The following is a 20,679-nucleotide window of genomic DNA, read 5'->3' on the forward strand; positions in this document are numbered from 1 at the left end:
AATTCAAGCATCCTTCTTCAGGCGAAACGTTTCGGAGCAGAGGGAGGAAGAGGATTCTCTATTCAAGTACAATTGGTTTCCTCTCCGTCTCCCTACTCTGCCTTCCTTACAAACGGGCTCCAGCGTAGGAAAAAAAAAAAAAAAGTAAAGTGCTTGCCCCTGGAAAGATGATGCTTGTGGGGTGGCGGAGATGCCAAGAGAGGGAATTCACCAAGATTCCTAGATCTGCCCATGACCTCGTGGAAGCAAGAGGAAAAAAGGGAAAAAATAAAAAAGAGATTTTTTTTCCCAGCTGTTGTCAAGAAAAGCAATAGACAAACGTGAAGGGAAAACTGCGAATGTTCTGGCCCCGGCACTCTCGTTGTGGCCAACCTGTCTCATGATTAACCACTACGGATCCGGGACAACTTGGTGGAGGCGGATGATCGAATCCCCAACGAAAAAAAGCGGACGAACGGTGTGGCTCTACGTCATCCTCGCCAAAGGAGCTCCTCTAACTTCAAACTCTCCCTCCCTCTTCTCCATGTGGCAATAACCTCGAAAACTCAAATCAGGCATCGAAGGAGAAGACAGAGAGACGACAACGGTCGACCATCCGAGCGGAAACCGACACTACACAACCCCAGCCTACCCCGACGGAGGACGGCGAACAAGACGGAAACACGCATACGCATACCGAGAACCATGTCCAAGGGGGACCCGTCTCGACGACGCACCGGCCTGGATTCGTACGACTTCCCGCCCGAGGCATTTGATAGCAGTCTCCTGCCGGACGTCGACGTCGATTTCATCCCGGAGGAGGACGTCGAGGCCTTTGAGCGCGCGCTGCAGGCCCCGGATCCGCTGCAAAGTCCTACTCCCGATGACGCGGCTTCTGGAGCATCCGGCCTCAGGCCGCGCCCCCGGAGCAGCTCGCCGTGGGTGACGAAGCGCGACTCGCTGGCGAGCACGGCCATGCTCGAAGAGGCATCGGCGGCGGCGGCGGCGGCGTCGGCGTCGGCCATGGCATCAGGGAGCACGCCGGCGGCAGACGACGATGGCCCGCAACGCGGACCGCCTGCCACCTCGTCGGCGCCGACCTTCATCACGGCGCAGAACGACTGGGCGCCCATCCACCCGTCCGTGTACGACTACGACGACAAGAACAGCAGCACCACCAAGCGCAAGAAGAAGGGTGGGTCAAGGAGGAAGCGCAGAGGCGGGAAGGGCGGCGGCGGCGGCAGGCCGGTAGAGGGCCTCCTAGGTACGCGGTCCAAGGATGAGACCCGAGAGGGGTACCTGTACCAGCTGTCCAAGTGGCCGCTGCTCTTCTTCGTCGTGGCATGGCTCACGGGCCTGGGCCTCGCCTACCTGTCCACCAGGGGATACATCTGGCTCTACGAGCACTTCTTCACGTGGCGCGGCAGGCGTCAGCAGCTTCGGATGAGCATGCGCCGCACGTCGAACTACAGGGACTGGGTGGCCGCCGCCAAGGATCTGGACGGGTACCTGGGTCGCAGGGCGTGGCGTGAGGAGGACGACTTCGCCTACTACGACTCCAGGACGGTCAAGCGCGTGTGGGACCAGATGCGCAAGACCAGGCTGACGGCCGAGGCGGCGGGCACGGCCGAAGACGACAGGCGCAAGGCTGTCGACGAGCTCAGAGCCTTGACGGAGGCCTGCGTCAAGAATAACTTTGTCGGCGTGGAGAATTCTAGGCTGTACAGCCAAACGTACTATGGGACCAAGAATCTGGTGCAGAATTATCTCGACGAGGGTAAGTGTTCGTCTGTTTGCCGGGGGGGGGGGGGGAGAAGGACACCGAAAAAGAAAAAAAAAAGAAGAGAAAAAAAAGCTGACAAGAAGTGAACTAGTCGATCTGAGCCTCAAGTTGTTGCTCAAGACCAAGTTACTGGATGCAGAGGAGAAGCGCATCCTCTTCCAGCATGTGGATGCCAACTTTGGCCGCACGGCGCTGTGTCTGTCTGGCGGGGCGGCGTTTGCATACTACCATATCGGTGTGCTGAGGGCGCTCCTGGACGCGGGCCAGCTGCCGAACGTCATCACGGGTACGAGCGGCGGCGCGCTGATCGCGGGGCTGGTGGCGACGCGGACGGACGAGGAGCTGCAGGCGCTGCTGGTGCCTTCGCTGGCGGTCAAGATCAACGCGTGCAGCGAGAGCATAACGACGTGGCTGCCCCGGTGGTGGAGGACGGGCGCGCGCTTCGACTCGGTGGACTGGGCGCGGCGGTGCAGCTGGTGGACGCGCGGGTCCCTGACATTCCGCGAGGCGTACGAGCGGACGGGCCGGATCCTCAACGTGAGCTGCGTGCCGGCGGACCCCCACTCGCCCACGATCCTGTGCAACTACCTCACCAGCCCGGACTGCGTCATCTGGTCTGCCGTCCTGGCGTCGGCGGCGGTCCCGGGCATCCTAAACCCGGTGGTGCTCATGATGAAGGGCCGCGACGGGCGCCTGGAGCCCTTCTCGTTCGGGCACAAGTGGAAGGACGGCAGCCTGCGGACCGACATCCCCATCAAGGCGCTCAACACGCACTTCAACGTCAACTTCACCATCGTCAGCCAGGTCAACCCGCACATCAACCTCTTCTTCTTCTCGTCGCGCGGCTCCGTCGGCCACCCCGTCACCCACCGAAAGGGACGCGGCTGGCGCGGCGGCTACCTCATGTCCGCCATCGAGCACTACCTCAAGCTCGACATGAACAAGTGGCTCCGCTTCATCCGGCACGCCGAGCTGCTGCCCCGACCGCTGGGGCAGGACTGGAGCCAGCTCTGGCTGCAGCAGTTCAGCGGCACAGTCACCATCTGGCCCAAGTCCATCCCCTCCGACTTCTACCACATCCTCACCGACCCGGACCCGCCCAGGCTCGCCCGCATGATCCACGAGGGCAAGCAGAGCACCTTTCCCAAGATCAACTTCATCTCCAATCGTCTCAGGATCGAGAGGCTCATCGAGCAGGGCATCCGCGAGACCAGGGCTAGGGATCGCACCCTGCACGACCTGCTCAGCGAGGAAGACCTGCGGAGCATCCTGCTTGCCAACTACGACTCGGGTGCGGGCCTGACCACCGAGGACGACACGGACGGAGAGGACGATGGAGGCATCCTCGGTGAGCTCACCAAGGGGCTTGGCATGACGATCATTGGGAAAGAGAAGGGAGACCACCAGTCGTGATGTATCACCTTGGTACCGTATCCACATCTTTCTTTGTACCTACTCTCTTTTTTTTTTAAATTTTTTTTTTTTAGCATAGCATAGCAACATACACACACACACACACACATATATATATATACATATCTAGTTTGTTCCATTGCAAATGTTGATATACACGAGTCGTCTTGAGTTCCTGGCTCGACCAAGAAGTGGTGATACAAGAGGTAAGACGATGACATTATCACGATTATTAGTAGGTACTACTGACTGCCCATCGACATGAAACAGGTACGGATACGATTTCGTTCACAGTCCCCACTTGCGCCTCTCCCATATCCTGAGCGGGACATAGATGATTGGGCAGATGAAGAAGGCCAATATCCAGCTGATGTCGGTGCCAGCCTCGGAGCCGCCGATGCCGCTGGCGATGGGGCCGACCCACCACTCCTGGCTCATGGACAGGATAGAGATGACGGTGCCGACTACCCACGAGACGGACGCGGCGATGCCGTAGGGCAGCTTGGACGGGTCGTTCCACGCGTCGAGGTCGTACTGGTAGGCGCGTCGCCAGACGAAGTGCTCGGTCATGACGATGACGGCGAAGGGCATGATCCAGTAGGCGCAGATCAGGAGGAAGTTCTCCATGACGGCCTCGAGGTGGTCCCTGCCGGCGATGGAGCAGGCGAGGAAGACGGCGCTTCCGGCGAGGCACCAGACGAAGCGCGGGACGGCCATGAGTCGGTTGGAGATGATCTGGACGCTCAGGCCGAGCGAGTAGATGTTGGCGGTGATGACGGCCATGGTGGACATGCTGAGGACGACCTCGACGAACTTGCCGAGGCCCCTGACGGCGGAGCCCCTGCCGTCGAAGACGGCGCCGATGAGCCCGCCGATGCCGCGGGAGGCGTAGGCGGCGGCGAATCGCGGGTCCGGGCTGCGGCTGAGCGTGCCCACGGCGGCGCCGAGCCACTCGATGGTGATCTGGGGGATGATGAGGCCGAAGAACATCCACGCCGACGACCGGGACCCGGAGACGGTCTCGCGCATGTAGACGCCGTAGTCGGCCGCCACGACCTGCCAGGCGATCTCGTAGCCGATGATGGCGGTGCCGAACGACAGCACGCTGGACGCCTCGAGCGGGCCCGACGGCATGGCCACGTTGACGAAGTGGCCGGCCCCGAAGCCGGCCATGATGACGAAGCACACGAACACGAGGTAGAAGGACCACCGCATGTACACGTGCACGACGTGGTAGCCCATCAGCCCCAGGCCGATGGCCACCACGGCCACGACGACCACCGCTGCCGCCAGCGGCAGGTCGCCGTCTCCGGCGTCGTACAGCACGCCGGCCCCGGATATCGCGTTGACGATGGCCCAGCCGATCTGGTTGATGGCGCTCAGCAGCGCGAGCACCTTGGCCGGCCACCAACCGAAACTGTACCGGGGTATCGTCATGGTGCGCAGCCCGAGCTTGGGCCCCAGCCGTGCCGCCAGCGCCGGCAGCGCCGCCCCGGCCAGGTTGAAGAGCAGGATCGCCGCGAACGAGTCCCACCACCCCATCTGGAAGGCCGCCGGGCCCAGGTAGCCCAGCGCCAGCGACGCCGTGTTGCAGTTGGCCGCGAAGAAGACGCTGAAAAGGTCACGCGGCGACTGGTCGGTCCGCATCCATTCCGGGACCCGCTCTATGCCACCCTCCTCGGCGCCGATGGCGCGGATCCATCGTCGGACTCTGGAGGAGGACGGTGGTGCCTCGATGTCTGCCGCTGCTGCGCCTGTCTCTGTTGCCGTCGTCGCTGTCGTTCCCTCGGCTATCTCGGGGTCACTGGTGGTCACCACTGACTTTTCTTTCGTCTCCACTGCTGGCTGCATAGCGATCGAAGGGAGGATGTTCTCCTCTGGGGAGGAAGGGCTGTGCTGTCGGGGCGATTACTATGATCTAGAGGCCTTGTGCGTACGCTCAACACATGGGCTTGGAGGCCGTCTCGATGGAATATAATGCTGCTCCCAGAGCAGAGAGAGAGAGAGAGAGAGAGAGGGAGGGAGGAGGGGAGGAAAGGGGGGGGTAAAGGTAGGTGGTTTATCGGCTCCATAAGTGCATGCCCCTAATCTGCTCGGACGGTTAGATATACAGGTTTGGGAATAGAGACCATCGCAGAGGGGCCAGGGCTCCTCATCCATGTTATCTTTACAAATGTCCAAAAAAAAAAAAAGTGTATCTATCTGTGATGCGGAGTACGCCGCGTAATAACGGCCAGATCATCGGTGTCTTGTTATCGCAAACCCTTGCTAGGCGCCAATCAGGGGCCTCCGGGAGACGGTCGAATGGCATGTAAGTCGTCAGTTGATCGGCACTTGTCAGCCGTCGGCTCCGATTACCTGCTAGAGCCCGCAAGTGGAACCGTCGCACAGTCGAGCATGAGCATGCCCGTTCTATGCCAGGTAATATGGTCGGGTAAGGAGGGGCAGGAGAGAGACCGGTCGTGGCTGCATGCTATCATCGCATGGCTTGATATCAACCGACTTACGGGGTACCCTGAGAGAGAATCTCGTGTGAAGAGTCCTACATAACGACGATTCAAGAAGCCTTGGCAGGACGGGAATAAGATGCGGCTCTTGCTATGCCCGGAAACGGACTAATATAGGCAATAGTAGCTGGGAAGCTGGGAGCACATGGCCGTGATCTCTTCCATCATCGTCGTCGGTGGAAATCATGAGGGGTGTAGAGGCGAGGTGATGCCGCCGGTTGTGATCAGGAGTACTCTGCCTCTCTCATCCGGCTCCTCTGCCGAATGTTGATGGCTGGGCAGGGGGGCCGCTGGCGGACGTACAGGTTCACGATTGTGGGACTCAGCGGTCACTGGGAGACGACGTCCCGGCTTCTGCCAGGATGATGCGGCCATATAAAAGATGCACGGCAAGCGCACCTACACTGCGCACGGTTTACGCACGTGGAGTTGAGCTTGGCACGTGTACGGATGCGTAGGGCGTACAAGTGCTCTCTCAAGTTGTGACCTGCTACGTGATATTATTCATACCAGCAGCGGTGGGACGTCAAAGAAACGCTCCGTACCCGTCAAGGTACCCCGTAGGGGCCCGTAAGGGCCCGCAGGGGGAGAAGAAGATTCCTACGATCAGGATAGAGCGTGAAGATGTTGCAGACGGTTGGATAGTAGACGGTTGGCTACATAGAGATGCTCTCATATCAACAACGTACGAGCGTTGAACGGAGTGATACTCTCAGCTCCGATGAGGGACAATCACGTGATGACGGTCAGTACGAGCGATGACGGCAGGTGCAACCTATTGTACACGCGTACGTTCGTACCTGCCGAGCTTTGGAAGGGAGGCAAATGGAATACGCAAGAAGATGAAACGAAGGAGGATCATCATACATTATACTACCGGCAGCAATAGCAACTGATTACATAATACAGTACAAGTATAGCAATACCACTCTAAACTCTGCGGGTAATATTGCTAACTAATCTGAACATGAAGTAAACATAGTCCGTATGGAAGTACCAATACGAGTATGTACGGAGTATCCGCAATTACAGACTACAGATTACAGATCTGTACGGAGTACATGCTGTTGTTGCTCTTTGTACAGATTACGAGTACAGGTACTAGCAGATATATGGATTACATAATATCACCCGTACCTTTGTAGACACGGTGGCGCCCTGACGTTGGTGGGGGAAAGACTGAAAATCCGACCGCCGACCAATGACAGACGAGCTGCAGCTTTAGATAAACTTGTCAGGACACCTTGAACCTTGGGGACAGCTTGTACTCGGCTTATATCGTGAACCCTCTAATTCTCTTCCCTCTCTCCCTCTTTGTGCGAGCGGAAGACCTCTCTCCTCTTTTGCTTATACTTCCCTCCGTCCTGACCGGTTTGACGGTCTTTCGCTGTCCTCTCCTTCCTCCTTTTCCCGGCCCTTTCTTTCCTGGATCCTCTATCTACCCCGACTTGCCTCGCCCCTCACTCCAGCCTGAGCAGGGCTGAGAGCCCCCATCGGACGACACGATGAGTTCCGACTATTCCTACGATGAACAGGTCAGCAGCCACGGAGCAGGCCACGCCCGTCCTCTCCATCAACCTCTCCTCTTCACTTGCAGACGCTGACATCTTCCCTCGTTCCACTGCAAAACAGGGCCAGTTCTTCCCGTTCTTCATCTTCACCCTCTCCGGTCTAGTCACCCTCCCCCTGACGTACACGCTTCTGCGACGCTCCACCGACGACGACGAGATCGCGCCCCGCATCAGGTCGGACTTCAAGCCTGAGGATGCTGCCACCATAGACAGTCTGCGAAACGCCGACAAGCGGAGGCAGAGGAGGGTCAAGAGGGCCATCGCGGCCCTGATCGGTTGGGCCGTCATGGCCGCGATGGCCTATCTCATCATAGTCACCCAGCAGACCACAAACCAGATCTGGAACCCGTACGACGTGCTTGGAATCCCAGATGTGAGTCTCATATATACACACCTCCCCGGACCCGCACAGGCGCGCAGGATACCGGATAACCCCCCAGAGACGATGCGTGGTGACTGACCCGGCCCCCCGCGTGCGCGCATGGAAATAGTCGTCGACCGAGAGAGAGATCAAGTCGCGCTACAAGCGGCTCTCGGTCAAGTACCACCCCGACAAGGTCAAGCCCGACCCTGCGAAGAACGAGACGGTCGAGTCGCTCAACGATTACTACGTCGGCCTCACCAAGGCGTACCAGGCCCTGACGGACGAGGAGGTGCGCAACAACTACGTCCAGTACGGCCACCCGGATGGCAAGCAGAGCATGAGCATCGGAATTGCCCTGCCCAAGTTCATCGTCGACGATGGCAACGGCAAGTACGTCGTGCTGCTCTACACCCTCCTCCTCGGTGTCCTGCTCCCATGGCTGGTCGGGTCGTGGTGGTACGGCGCGAAGCGCAGGTCCAAGGAGGGCGTGCTGATGGAGAGCGCAAACGACCTGTTCCGCCACTACGAGGACCCCATCGAGGCGTCTGGGATCCTCTACGCTCTCAGCAACGGCAAGGAGTACGAGCTTCTCCTCAAGGGTGACAAGGCCGACGCGGGCCTGTCCAAGATCGAGTCGCGCATCGTCGCCGCCGCCGCCGAAGGCTCGACCGAGTTCGCCTGCGGCTTCTCCGTCAAGGACAAGGAGGCCCTCGAGGAGCTCGACTGTGGCGCGCGCCGCAAGGCCCTGGCTCTCCTCTGGGCCTACCTGGGCCGCATCGAACTCGACGACGCCAGCCTGACCAGGGCCAAGTACGAGGTGGCGCCCATCGCCCGCGCTCTCCGTGACTCGTTCGCCACCATCTCCCTGGCCTTTGGTAACATCAAGCCCATCCTGGCTTCGTTCCAGGTCAACCAGCATCTGATCCAGGCCCTGGCCCCCAGCGCCTCGCCCCTCCTCCAGCTCCCCTACTTCAACTCCAAGATTGCCGCCGCCGTCGAGGGTGGATCGCGGGACCACATGACGGTGCAGCAGTTCATGGACCGGCCAGACGCGCAGCGCAGGGAAAAGGCCGTCGGCGACGGTCTCTTGACGGACGAGCAGTACGAGGAGGCCATGAGGGTGGGCAAGCAGCTCCCCTACCTGCGCGTGGACAGGGCCTTCTTCAAGGTGACGGGCGAGCGCATCATCATTCCGTCGTCGCTCGTCAGCCTGGTCATCAAGGGACGCTTCATCCCGCCCGGGACAGAGAAGGTGCCCAAGGTCAACGAGCTGGACCTCGAGGACGTGGACCCGGACGAGGACGACCTCGAGGCCATCACGGGCCGCAAGAAGACCATCAAGGGTCCCGACGGCAAGCCCATGTCGGTCGAGGAGAAGAAGATCCTCCCCCCGCTCACGCACGCGCCCTACTACGCCCGGGCCCAGGCGCCTAGGTGGCACGCCTTCCTCGGCGACTCTAAGCAGGGCAAGATGGCCGTGCCCCCCTTCACCTTTACGCACTTTGACCAGCCCGTCTTCGATGACGAGGGCAAGCCCACGTTTGCCATGCAGACGCTCAAGGCCGTGTTTGCCGCCCCTCCCCAGGTGGGACATTACACGTTCGTCCTGCACGTCATCTGCGACTCTTACGTCGGCCTCGACACGCGCATGGATGTGACCATGGTTGTCGAGGAGGCCAGTAAGGCTGCCGAGATGGCTGGAGAGGATGAAATCTCCGAACCGGATGAAGGTATGTCTTCTCTTTCTCTCATCTCTCTCTCCTCCCACTCTGATCTCTCATCTTTACTATTCTCTTCCTGTTCTCAACCCACTCCCCTTGTACATGCCTGCATGCTGACGCGGACAATTCCAGACTCCATCGCCGGACAGATGCACGCCCTCAAGACGGGCCAAGCGCCTTCTTCGAAACCCAAGAGGAGACAGCAGGCCGACGACTCATCAGACGAGGAGAGCGCCACCGAGGAGGAAGACGATGACACGAGCGCGACCAACACTGATACAGAGGATGAGTCGTGAGCAAATGGACATGGCGGCGGCAGATATTGGTTCATCGCTAGAAGATTTTGTAATTGTAATCATTTCTTAGCTTACTCCTTTTTTTTTCCAGGTTTTGAGCAAAATGTGCATGACATGGGGTATGAAAGATGAAAGTGAAAAAGCTGGACAAGGAACGAATCTTCTATTCAGTCCTGCTTGTTTTTTTTCTCCTTCGTTTCTACTTGTTTTCCTTTTTTCTTTTTTTTCCCTCTCCCCCTCCCCCCCCCCCCAAAAAAAAAATGGGGGAGGGGGTTGGGGGTAGAGAGGAATGTTTTTTTATTGGAGTTGCGGGAGTTGTAATATGCATTGCCCTGTTTCTTTCTCTTCACCTTTTCTTCTTCTTCTTCCCTCTGCAAAGGACATTTATCAAGCCTTCTTGTTTCTCTCCATTCTTATTCTCCTGGTTGAAAACAGAGTAGATGAATGCCATCGTCATGTTTTTTCCTCCTGTCAATAGAAAAGAAAAGAAAAAAAAGAGATGCAGGTAAACAAATATGTGTGGTATTAAGAAACACTCGTACAGAGAATGAAACGTGTCAGAGGAAGCCGAAAAAAAGGAAGAAATGAAGCGTTTCTGTCCAGGGAAAAAAAACAAAAAAAAAAACAAAAAAGAAGACCAAACAAGTCGTTATATCAAAGAGACACGGCGCTAACATACACGTACACCGCAAACCTCGACACCCTTCCCTTCGGTCTTGGCCTTTCGGCCGAAATACGTCTTCGTGAGCGTCCTGACAAACTCGGCGTCCGAATCGCTCCACACGTCTAGACCCATCTTCTCCATGGAGCGAGAGTCTATGACGACGGCGGCTCCGTCGTCGTCGTCGTCGTCGTCGTCGCCAGCACTGACACTGCTGCTGGCGCCGACCAGGGCTGCATTCTCGTCATCGTCGTCGCCGTCGTCCTGGCCGTCTACATCATCGCTGTACAGAGGCCGCTGGGGGGGTGGGTATGCGTCTTCTGCGCTGTCGACGATGTCTGAGACGATGGAGAGTATCTGTGTCGTCAGGCGGTGGAAGTAGGCTATCGTTGCCAGCTCGACGCGGGCCTGGCCACTGCCACCGATAGACGGGGGGTTGGTGTTGTGTCTGGCTGTGAGGGAGGCCGTCGAGTCCGAGAGGGGGTCGGCCCGGGACGACGAAGACGACGGCGGCTGCTGCTGATGCCGGGGTAGGCTCACGGATGCTTGGTGCTGCTGGCCGGGCGACGGAGGCATGAGGTCTGCTAAGAGGGCTGCGTCGTGCGAGTGCTCTTCCTGCTCCTCCGAGAGGCGCTGCTCGCCCGCGCTGGCCCACCACATGTACCCGTTGTAAGCGAGAGCCGTCCAGCTCAGCGGCTCCGTGACGGCGTCGAACGAGTCGTCGGCAACGGTCATCTGTGCCGTCAGCTGAGAGCGGCTGTCAGCGTCTTGCCGCGCCGGGGAAGAGCCAGAGGCAGACGCAGGTCGCGAGGGGGAGGAGAAGCGGGCCAGGCCGCTTCGGAGGGTGTTGTAGCGGCGGAGGTCGCGCTGCGTGGCCTTGACGGGCTTGCCGCGCGGGCACTCGACCACGGGCCACGCCTTGTCCTTGGCGTTGACGGCGTGGTCGGGCGGCATGGTGATGAGCATGTCCCACAGCGTGTCTTTCATGGCCAGGATGCTGTCCGTCGTGCAGGCGATCCATCCGGTGCCCAACTCGTCGAGGACATCCTCGCCGCGTCCCCGTCGCTTGGAAGCGTCGTAGTCGTCGACCAAGAACGGCACATCGTGGACGCCAATGGCGAACAAGGGTCGGAGGCGCTGGGCCGAAGAGGACGATTGCGGGAGCACATTGGCTAGAGAGTGGGGGATATTCGACAGGACGGACAGGTTGTATACTGAGGGCAACGGTCAGCTCATCCGTCTCACAGTAAAGGCAGCGTTTCCGTCTTAGACCGAGGCGCAGGCGGGCAGTGGCAGGAAAAAAAGAAGAGGGTCGCATACCGAAATCACAAACCTCATGCACAGGAGCATGGCACGAGATCAGTATACGTCGGCGGAGCAGAGCTGCTCTGTGGATAGGAAACACCAGAGGCCCAAACTTGTCGAGCAGCCTGGTGAGGCTCCACGCAGGGTGGTAAGCGGATAGCGTATACTCGGCAGGGGCGAGGGGAGCGCCGTCCGAAGTCGACCGGTTGTGACTGTGCTGGCTCTTGGGTCTAGAGGCCGGCTCCGAAAAGGTGACTGCGGGAGCTGACGAGACGATGGGGCTCTCGGGGAAGAAGGGTGGCAGCTGCTGGTGCTTGCCGTCGTCGGACTGGGGTCTGTTGGCCTCCCAGTAGGCTTCGAGGCTGGTGGTGTCGGCCAGGTTCTTGGCGAGCTTGCTGCTTCTGTGTCAGGGATATACGTGGATGGTAGGCGGCAGAATAGAGGGTGGAGGAGAAACATACGCAGCCAGATCCTTCAGACCCTGAGCATGCTTCCAGGCACGGCCCAGCCTTCCGTAGCTGAGGGGCACGAGGATACCGACGGATATCATGCGGGCATTCCTGGCCTCCTCCTCGTCGCAGGGGACATTGACGAATGCACTAAGCCCCGCATGGGCCCCATCGTGGACAAAGTATATGAGGTCCTCAGAGACGGTATGCAGACCGGAGGGGAGAGACTTGTACTCGACACGGCCGTCTACGTCGACGCCCGGACAGGTGCGCTTCCACGCGATAGTGTAGCCCTTTTTCACGTCGAAGTCGATGAGGAAGAGGGCGTCGATGGGGGGCAACAGATGGGCCGGACATGCATTCGCTGCGGCAGCGCCGAGGCCGCTGGATTGGGCGGTGGCCTGAGAGGTCATGGTAGGCGCGGATCGATGTGGTGCGTGGTGTCTTAGGAGCTGGCGTAGGAGCTGGCGACGATCATGTCGATGGATGGTGGTGGGGAAGGGGGAGAGTACTGGTGGTGAAGGGTCCTACCCCCGGGTGTCGAGAGCTTTAACGATGATCTCTCTTAGGAGCCTGTGGTATCTCGTCGGTGTAGGGTCGGATACGGGATGGGGGGATACCGCAACGGATCGTGGTGACAGAATTGAAGCTGCCTAGATGGAGATGATGGCTAGCTATTATCTGATAGTGTCTAGCAAGGTGCTTGTAGCCTGTCAGTCACATCCGTCGGTACGTAATCAGCCAGTGGGTCACAGAGGTCCCTGGAGGCTGTCCCGGGGGGTGATTTCTATCGTACAGGGGGGGGGTTGGGGTTGGGGTTAACAGGGCTTACAGGGAATATCGTCCAAAAGGTACAGGCACGTGACAGTGAACGATCCGGCGAGTATTCGGGGAAGGAGCGTCATGGTACAGGTACAGGTACAGAGGAAGGAGCCATGGGCAATATTTTCTATCGCCACCATAATGAAGCTGTTGGTGATGCATCGTTCATGTGAGTTGTCGGTAGTAGTAGACTTGCCTCGTCGGCGACGGCATCTCACATAGTGGATGTTCTGCATGCTCACTTCACGCAAAGCAAAGATCAGGAACTACCGATGCTGACACTCTCAAAGTCCCGAGGCCTGCTACTACTTACTACGCCCGTAGCGGACCACCTTCACCGCCAGGGAACCCCGCGGCCTCCAATCAATCCTGCAACGTACTCGTACAAACCCTTCAGCCGACGGGCGTAACCATTAGTATGAACGGTAGAGCCGCTCTCCAAACTAAAACTCAATCACAAGATACCTAGAATACTCCGAAGTTGTGAACAGGACTCATTGTAACTTTCTTCCTCTTTGTCTTATTCTCTCATCTTCTTTGTTCATCTCTCCTCCTCCTCCTACTCCTCCTCCTCCTCCTCCTCCTCCATCACCAACATCGTTCTCTGTCTCTCGCTCTTAAACTGATCCACCTGACATCACACATCCCCCCGCCTTTTTTTCCCCCATCACAGGCACATTCTTTTTTCCCCTTCTACCTGTGCTTCCCGATTCCGGCCTCGGCATCCACCCCTCCTCCCGACACGAGCCGCCGCACCAGGGAAGAAGACGAGACAACCAAAACACTCGCTGCGCAGAACGAAAAGAAAGAAAAAAAGATTCGGGAGGAGCCAAAAAAAAAAATTAAAAAAAAATTAAAAAATTAAAAGAGAGAGAGAGAGAGAGAGAGAGAGAGAGAGAGAGAGAGAGAAAATGTCTTTTCTACTCTACGCCGCCTACTTCCTGGCAGGCTATGCCGCCCTGACAGCGGCTCTGTACGTGCTATCCTACGCCGTACCTCGGGCGAGCTTCGCCGCGCGCGTGCTGGCATCGTACATGACGCTCCTGGCCGCCGCGCTGTACGGCGTGCTGGCCTCTACGGTCCTCACGATCCTGGGACGCCAGCAGATCTCCCAGTGGACCACGGGCCGGGCCTTCCACTACTGGATGCGCCTCACCACGGGCATCCAGTTCGACATCGACGACCCGGCTGACGTCCTGGGCACCACCCGGCCCGCCGTCTTCATCGGCAACCACCAGACCGAGCTGGACGTGCTCATGCTGGGCGCCATGTTTCCCAAGTACTGCAGCGTCACGGCCAAGGCGTCGCTCAAGCGCGTCCCCGTCCTGGGCTGGTTCATGGCCTTGTCGGGCTCCATCTTCATCGACCGCCGCAACTCCAAGGACGCCCGCGAGGCCATGAAGGGCGCCGCCGACGAGATCAGGGCCAAGCGTCAGAGCGTCTACATGTTCCCCGAGGGCACCAGGTCCTACGCCAAGGAGCCCATGCTCCTCCCCTTCAAGAAGGGCGCCTTCCACCTCGCCGTCCAGGCCGGCGTGCCCATCGTCCCCTGCGTGGTTGCTAACTACAGCCACGTCTTGTTCATCAAGGGCTTCGTCTTCAACTCGGGCCGTATCCCCGTCAAGGGTGTGTCTCCTTCCTGCTCCTATACCTCCCCTCCCTCGCCTCTTCTGGCTATCCCTCTTCCGATATGCTGACCCCACATCTAGTCCTCGACCCCATCCCGACAAAGGGCCTCACCTCGGCCGACGTCGACCAACTCGCCAGCACGACCCGCGACCTCATGCTCAGGGAACTCGTCGCCCTCACCGCCAAGGCAAGGGGCGAACTGATTCCTGTACCTGCCACCACTGAAGAGGCCAAGTCTACCAGCGTCGATGCGTCATCATGATGCATCATGATGAGGTATTCAGCATATTCTACTGGATTTCTTTCTCTTTTCTCTTTCATTTCTTTCAATTTTTTTTTTTTGCCTTGATTGCTCGGATTAGACAAATAAAAGAAAAGAAGAAGAAGAAGAAGAGGGAGAAGAGGCCTAGTCATTACATTTCTCCAAAGTAGGGAGATACTCTGTCCGGGGTCTGTTGGATATGGAAGGCTCAAGAGCTGAGAGGAAAAGTAAAAACATACTGTGAAATATCAAGGGAATGAAGAAAACAAGGGGATATACACCAAAGGAAACGGATCTATAAAATGGGAAGGAAAAGATGGGGACAAGGAAAACACACAAGAGCATGTCTGATAATACCCCCCCCCTTATAGGGAACCAGCACCATGCCTTAGGGACGATTTTAAATAAACCTGGCACTGAACATTTAAACAACTTTTTCTACATGCAAATATAATGTTTCGTTCTTCTCGGGGTGGTTTCGCGTTGGATCGAATGGAATACTTCTTCTCGCTGCTTTCCCCCGTTTTCCTTTTCTAGGTACAGGATATCAAGGTCGGACGGAGGAGGAGGGGGTCGATACAGCTTGAAATCATCATCATTTCTATTTCCCTAAATCAATGCACCGCATCTCCAATTATCCATGGTCCTAATGCACCTTTTTCACGCAACTCCTTCCATCTAAAAAAAAAAGAAAGAAAGAAAAGAAAGCAGACAAAGAGGGATTGATAAGAACAAGAGAGAAGAGTAAACACATATCCATACAAACTAATCTTTCAAATCAGCCTGCTACTCTCTGGTATACTAGTCCCTGAGGGCCTGCAGAGCGTGAGTAAGAGGCAGGACGCGAAGACTCCTCCCCCTCTTGAGCGTGGAGGCAGAGCCGCTGGCGGACGGGGTGGCGGAGGGTCTGGTGACGGTAGGGCTCATCTCGTCGGACCACTTGCGGAACACGCGCTTCAGGTCCCGCGGCACACCCTCCAGCACGACCGTCGATACGGGGACAAATGGCCTGTCCTCGATGCTGGCAGCTAGGATGGCGTACTCCTGCGCAAAGTTCAGGGCGTTGCGGAACGATGCGAACTGCGACTGCGCCCGGGACCCTACCACGACGTATATTTCGAAAAAGGCGTCTAGGATGTAAATCTTGAACGGGGATAGGTCGGCTTGGCTGAAGGGGGTGATTTCCGAGATCTGGTGCGTCTTCGGTCAGTGCCTGTCTTGTTGTGAGGGAATGTGAGGGGAAAGGAGGGGGCCGTAAGAGGGAAGGGGCAGATACCTGCTGTCGTGCGTCGGCTTCGGAGCAGAACAGTCGACCCCCGTACATGGAGTAGTTGGGCTTCAGCCTCCAGTGGTCGGCGGAGTGAGCCTTGACGCCCCCGGCAGGGAACAGACCCCAGAACGACTCGGGTTCGCTGCCCTCGTCGTACTCGGCCATCTCGCCCGTCAGCGACATGTCCATGCCGATCAGCCGCGCGCAGCTCAGCTCGTCCACGCTGCTCCCCTTACCCTTCCACAGGTAGCACCGGCCCGACTGGGCCACCAGGTAGGCGAAGCCCGCACACAGGCTGGCCGGCGAGAAGTCGACCTCGTCAAACACCACCTGGCCCAGGTGGCGGCGGCCGCAGAGCATGCTGGGTGCCAGCGAGTCGTGCTTGTGGCTGGACCCGCGACGCGTCACGACCGGTCCGCCGACAGCCTGCAGGAACTCGCCCGTCTCCTTGCCCTGGCGCAGCTTGATCAGCGTGCCACCCAGCGACCGGGCCTCGCGCTGCGCAAACAGCTGCGTGTCCTCGGCCGTCGACGACGGCACGTCGTCACCCACCCAGAAGAAGACGTGCACCGCTTTCTTCCCGTTCGCTCCCGTGAACTCGTGCGCGCCAATGTACATCTCCTTCTCGAACAGCGTGTGCGCATTATGCGCCTGCACGGCAGACTTCTTCCCATCGCTGCCAATCTGCGCCATCTGCCAGCTCAGGGTCTTGGTCTCACCAGCCTCTTGAGGGCGTGCAGACAGGAGCGCCGCCGGGTCAACCTTGCAGCTCTTTGTAGGGCGAGCCGGCCCAAAGAATTCGGTCAGGAGCGACGACGCCTCCCTCGTCTGCTTCGAGGGGGACCGCGCAGGAGTATCGACGACAGGTGACGCGGCGTTTGCGTCGCTGCTAGGAGCGGGCGGGAGCGGGCGGGTCTCGATCGTCGGAGGGCGGTTCCTCTCCAGTGCGCTCGGGCCGGGGCCAGCATTGCCGGGTGAGTAGAACTGAGGCCTGGGAGCAGGAGTAGGCGACGGAGACGATGAATTGGCCATGGCAGCATCAATCCTAGAAGCGACATCGACAGCGGGCGCGGCGGGCAGGTTCTTCTCTGCCTTGAACGGGGACGTCGACCCTGTTCGTCGGGATGGGGGGGTGTCCTTGGCCGGTGGCTCAGGCTTCGGGCTGCTGTTTATCACCGACGACCCATCCAGAAACTTGGATATGCGCTTGACGTCGAGCTTCTTGGGCGAGCTAGGCTGGGAAGCCTCTCCGGCACCGCCAGTCTTCTGGGGCCTGATGGGGGAAGGCGGACTGACAGGCTTGCGTTCAGGGCTGGTGGACGCCGACGCCGGTCTGCCCCGTGAGGCGGCCACGGCAGCGACCTGCTGCTGGATGGAGATGGGTGCAGGTGTGTCTCCAGTCGGCTGGGTGCCCTCGTCCGAGGCCGTGACCTCCTGCTGGTCTCTTCCCGCACCCGGCGGCTTCCCGACTTCCTCGGGCTCCTTCTCGACTTCGTCGGGCGTAGGGATAGACGCAGGCTTGCTCTCCACGATCGTCTCGAGCTCGGCAGCCGGCTGGCTAGACGATTCTGCGGTGGCGGGTGCCTTCTTCGATGTCGGCACAGTAGACGAGGGAGCTTTCCGTCTAGGGCCGCGCGCTCGCGCCTTGGTCATGTGCGTCAACGACGGACCGGGCTTGGGCGGTTCATCAGAAGCAGTGCTGGCAGCCGGGTCGGATGAGCTCTTGCCACCCTCCACCGCCATGGGGGGAGGCCCTCTAGCGAGCATGCCGGCCAGTCCAGGGTTGAAGCGGTCAGCAAGCTTCCCTCCGCCCACGCGACCGGGCAGGGCACTGCCACCGCTGATGGTATGGCTGGGCCCTCTCAGGCCGAGGCCCTTGGGGCGGGACACGGCTCCCTGGGAGTTCGACGGGGGCAGAGACCTCTCTGACAGTTCAGGGCTCTCGGCGGATGGCGACGTGACCGAAGATGATCCAGGGCTTGACGCCGTCTCGTCTCGAGATCCCGCTCGCTTTCCCAGCTGCGCCCTGCGCGCCAGTCCCTCGGGGACAGGGTCATTGCTGCTGCTGCCGGTGGGTGTCCTCTTGATGCCTTTCCCGTCGGCCTGCGCTTTGCCAAAGTCATCCTTCTTCTTGAGGATGGCCTCCTTGAACTCGTCCTTGCGTTCGGTCTTCTTCGGGCCTCCGGTGAGGTTGAGACCGGCCTTGCCGCGGAGGATGTTGTCCTTGAGCTCGTCGGGGGCGACGTAGCTCTGCGTCCTGGCGCGCCTCAGGTTCCCGAGGGCATTCTTGAATTCGGGCTCGGCAGGCTTGTCCGCCCCCGAGTCCACGGGCCGCTGTCTCAGGTTGGAGCGGAAGTCCATCTTGGGAGGCGCCTCAGGCTTGGGCGTTGGCGTGGGCTTGGGGGTGGGCTTGGGCACCGACAGCGGGCTGGTCGCGGCCTCCGGGGCCGGAGCAGGCGCTGACATATCTTCCTCCTTCTCTTTGGGGGCAGCAACCTCTGCTTCGACGGTCGGGTCCTTGGGGGTGGGGGCTTCTTTGGTCGGTGACTTTTCTTCCGGCTGCACTGTTGACATTGCAGAGGACGGTGCCCCCGAGGCAATGGGGCTCGACAGGCTCGGCTTGGAGGCGTGGCCGAATTCGGGCCTGTTACCCCTCGCAGGCGGTGAATAAATACCTCCGAGGTCGGTCGTATTCGGCTTGACACCCACGCCCATCGGTGAAGATCTCATAAGCCCACCAATGCTGACCTGGTGCCTGTGTCCCGACACGGAACCTGCTCGGCCATGGCCGCTCTCCGCAGTCCCAGAACGCTCGGCTCTTGTCTTGTTGAGATCCGCTATCCACGAGGGTTGTGTCGGCGTATGCGGCTTTGTAGGCGACTTGGGCGTCTCCGGTTTGTTCAGGGCACTGTCAAGCCAAGTTGGCTTCGTGGGGCTCCACCGCCTGGGCTCCATGGTCTTGGAGGGGCTGGAGGGAACGCTCCGCCCGTCGTCGTATGTGCCGGACCTGGATTCCAAGCCTGGCGAGCCGGCAGCCTTGGGGGTGGAGTCGTCGGCGCCGGCGTCGGATTCTCTGCTCTCCGAGGCAACGGACGCCGGCCTGCTAGTGTCGGGCGTTCTGGACGTCTCGGGACGGACGAAGCTCTTGGGTCTGGGGCGTCCGTAGCTGCTACGATTCGCGGCGACCGAGTCGACGCGAGCGAGGCCAGGCGGGCTCTGGACGCTCCAGCGTTTCACGCTGTCCGTCCTCTTCATCATGGCGCTCTGGACGAAGCCGCCCATGCCCTTGGTGGGTGATCCGGAGCGGGTCGGGGACGTGCGGCCGGGCGACTTGACGACGTCGTCGACGGGAGCCGTGTCCTCTGCGGTGGCATCGGGGCGAGACAGAGTCAAGGGGAAGGGCGCGGCAAGTTTCCCCTGGGGGGTGCTCGTGCCTGTACTCGAGATGGACGGCGACCTCTCGCCGAGGGAAGCTGACATGCCTGGCAGCTGAGCACTGCCGACGGCGGCGTCGGAGCGATCCTGTGACTCGACCTGGTCACGCCCGTAGGCAGCCGAGGACTGACCTCGGTCGGCAGTCTGACGGAAGAAGGCAGGATCCTCGGAGCCGAGGCTCTGAGAGATCTGATCCCGCGACGGCGCCGACTCAGGTTCCGGCTGGGTCTCGGGTTCAGGCTCGACAGTGGTGGGCAACGGATCCTGGGTGACGGCGGAGGACCTCTGGGTGGCGTTCTGGGCGGCCACGAGACTCAGCGGACGCGGATTACCACGCGACACGGGCCGCCTCTGCTGCCAAGGCAAGGTGGAGGACCTGGTGAGGGGGGCAGGCGAGGAAGTGGTCTTGAAGTCGGAGTCGGACGGTGAGACATTCTCCTTGCTGGGGGAGGAGGAGCCCGATGTGAGGCTGGCCATGGCGTCGTGGTTAACAGTAGGCGAGTCAAGCCTCGGGGTGTCTCCGGTACGAGGGGCCTGAATGCTAGAACGAGGCGAGGGCGTGTTGGCGACTGATGACGACGAAGACGGCTTCTGGGGTGAAATGGACCTTGCGCGTTCTAAGAAGAGGCAAGCAGGAATGTCAGTGGCAGGTGGGCAAGGCGAGGGCAGGGCGAGGGCAGATGGTGGCCATGTCGCGCGTTGTGTGGCACGGAGTGAGTATGCAAAGGATAACACAAAGAGAGAGAGAGAAGATCAGAGAAAAGGAAAAGAGAGAGGCAGTGCGATTCCTAGACAGCTGGCACAGCTGGCAAGACACACAAGTGCTAGGTGAAAGGCAGCCGGCAGAATTATACGTGACAGGGGGAGAGAGGGGAGGGGAGGCGGAGGCGAGGAAAGAAACAAAGAGATGGAAACTACACCGTACGCATGTGCCGTCATTTGAAACAACGACGAGACCCAGCATTGGCTGATGCATGAACAAACGATGGAACAGTAGGACTGAAAAATATAAAAGATAAAAAATAAAAAAAAGTGACCAACTCACCTTGTCTCCTTGCCTGTCTCTCCCGTTTGGCAGCTAGATAGTCCTCGAGCTCCTTCGTGCGGACCTCATCCTCCTCAATCTGTTGACCTCGCAGACGCTCGACCGACTCGAGGAACTGGGATACTTCGTCGGACATGATGGCTGGCTTGGCAGGCTGGTGGTGGTTG

General features: G+C 59.3%; 6 protein-coding genes across 6 annotated transcripts; 3 read left to right on the forward strand and 3 right to left on the reverse strand.

Moving 5' to 3' along the window:
* Nucleotides 1-684: 684 nt before the first annotated feature.
* On the forward strand, nucleotides 685-3,175 carry GMORB2_4787 (protein of unknown function (DUF3336); the record flags this gene model as incomplete). The annotated part of the gene is made up of 2 exons (XM_035466761.1): nucleotides 685-1,756; nucleotides 1,854-3,175. 2 exons carry the CDS (start codon nucleotides 685-687, stop codon nucleotides 3,173-3,175), a joined length of 2,394 nt encoding a protein of 797 aa, XP_035317920.1.
* A 288-nt stretch (nucleotides 3,176-3,463) lies between these two features.
* Nucleotides 3,464-5,026, reverse strand: GMORB2_4788 (nucleobase:cation symporter-1, NCS1 family; the record flags this gene model as incomplete). Its single annotated transcript, XM_035466762.1, has 1 exon — nucleotides 3,464-5,026. The coding sequence occupies one exon, from the start codon at nucleotides 5,024-5,026 to the stop codon at nucleotides 3,464-3,466; it is 1,563 nt and encodes a 520-aa protein (XP_035317921.1).
* Nucleotides 5,027-7,187: 2,161 nt separating this feature from the next.
* GMORB2_4789 (translocation protein SEC63) lies at nucleotides 7,188-9,634 on the forward strand (the record flags this gene model as incomplete). Its single annotated transcript, XM_035466763.1, has 4 exons — nucleotides 7,188-7,217; nucleotides 7,315-7,626; nucleotides 7,745-9,347; nucleotides 9,471-9,634. The coding sequence occupies 4 exons, from the start codon at nucleotides 7,188-7,190 to the stop codon at nucleotides 9,632-9,634; spliced, it is 2,109 nt and encodes a 702-aa protein (XP_035317922.1).
* A 670-nt stretch (nucleotides 9,635-10,304) lies between these two features.
* On the reverse strand, nucleotides 10,305-12,462 carry GMORB2_4790 (Uncharacterized conserved protein (DUF2347); the record flags this gene model as incomplete). Its single annotated transcript, XM_035466764.1, has 3 exons — nucleotides 10,305-11,509; nucleotides 11,616-11,995; nucleotides 12,062-12,462. The coding sequence occupies 3 exons, from the start codon at nucleotides 12,460-12,462 to the stop codon at nucleotides 10,305-10,307; spliced, it is 1,986 nt and encodes a 661-aa protein (XP_035317923.1).
* Nucleotides 12,463-13,782: 1,320 nt separating this feature from the next.
* On the forward strand, nucleotides 13,783-14,762 carry GMORB2_4791 (lysophosphatidate acyltransferase; the record flags this gene model as incomplete). The annotated part of the gene is made up of 2 exons (XM_035466765.1): nucleotides 13,783-14,497; nucleotides 14,581-14,762. 2 exons carry the CDS (start codon nucleotides 13,783-13,785, stop codon nucleotides 14,760-14,762), a joined length of 897 nt encoding a protein of 298 aa, XP_035317924.1.
* Nucleotides 14,763-15,563: 801 nt separating this feature from the next.
* GMORB2_4792 (GEL protein) lies at nucleotides 15,564-20,648 on the reverse strand (the record flags this gene model as incomplete). The annotated part of the gene is made up of 3 exons (XM_035466766.1): nucleotides 15,564-15,953; nucleotides 16,039-20,084; nucleotides 20,513-20,648. The coding sequence occupies 3 exons, from the start codon at nucleotides 20,646-20,648 to the stop codon at nucleotides 15,564-15,566; spliced, it is 4,572 nt and encodes a 1,523-aa protein (XP_035317925.1).
* Between the last annotated feature and the right edge of the window lie 31 nt (nucleotides 20,649-20,679).

The sequence above is a fragment of the Geosmithia morbida genome, assembly GCF_012550715.1.
Source record: "Geosmithia morbida isolate 1262 chromosome Unknown scaffold_26, whole genome shotgun sequence".
Taxonomy (NCBI): domain Eukaryota; kingdom Fungi; phylum Ascomycota; class Sordariomycetes; order Hypocreales; family Bionectriaceae; genus Geosmithia; species Geosmithia morbida.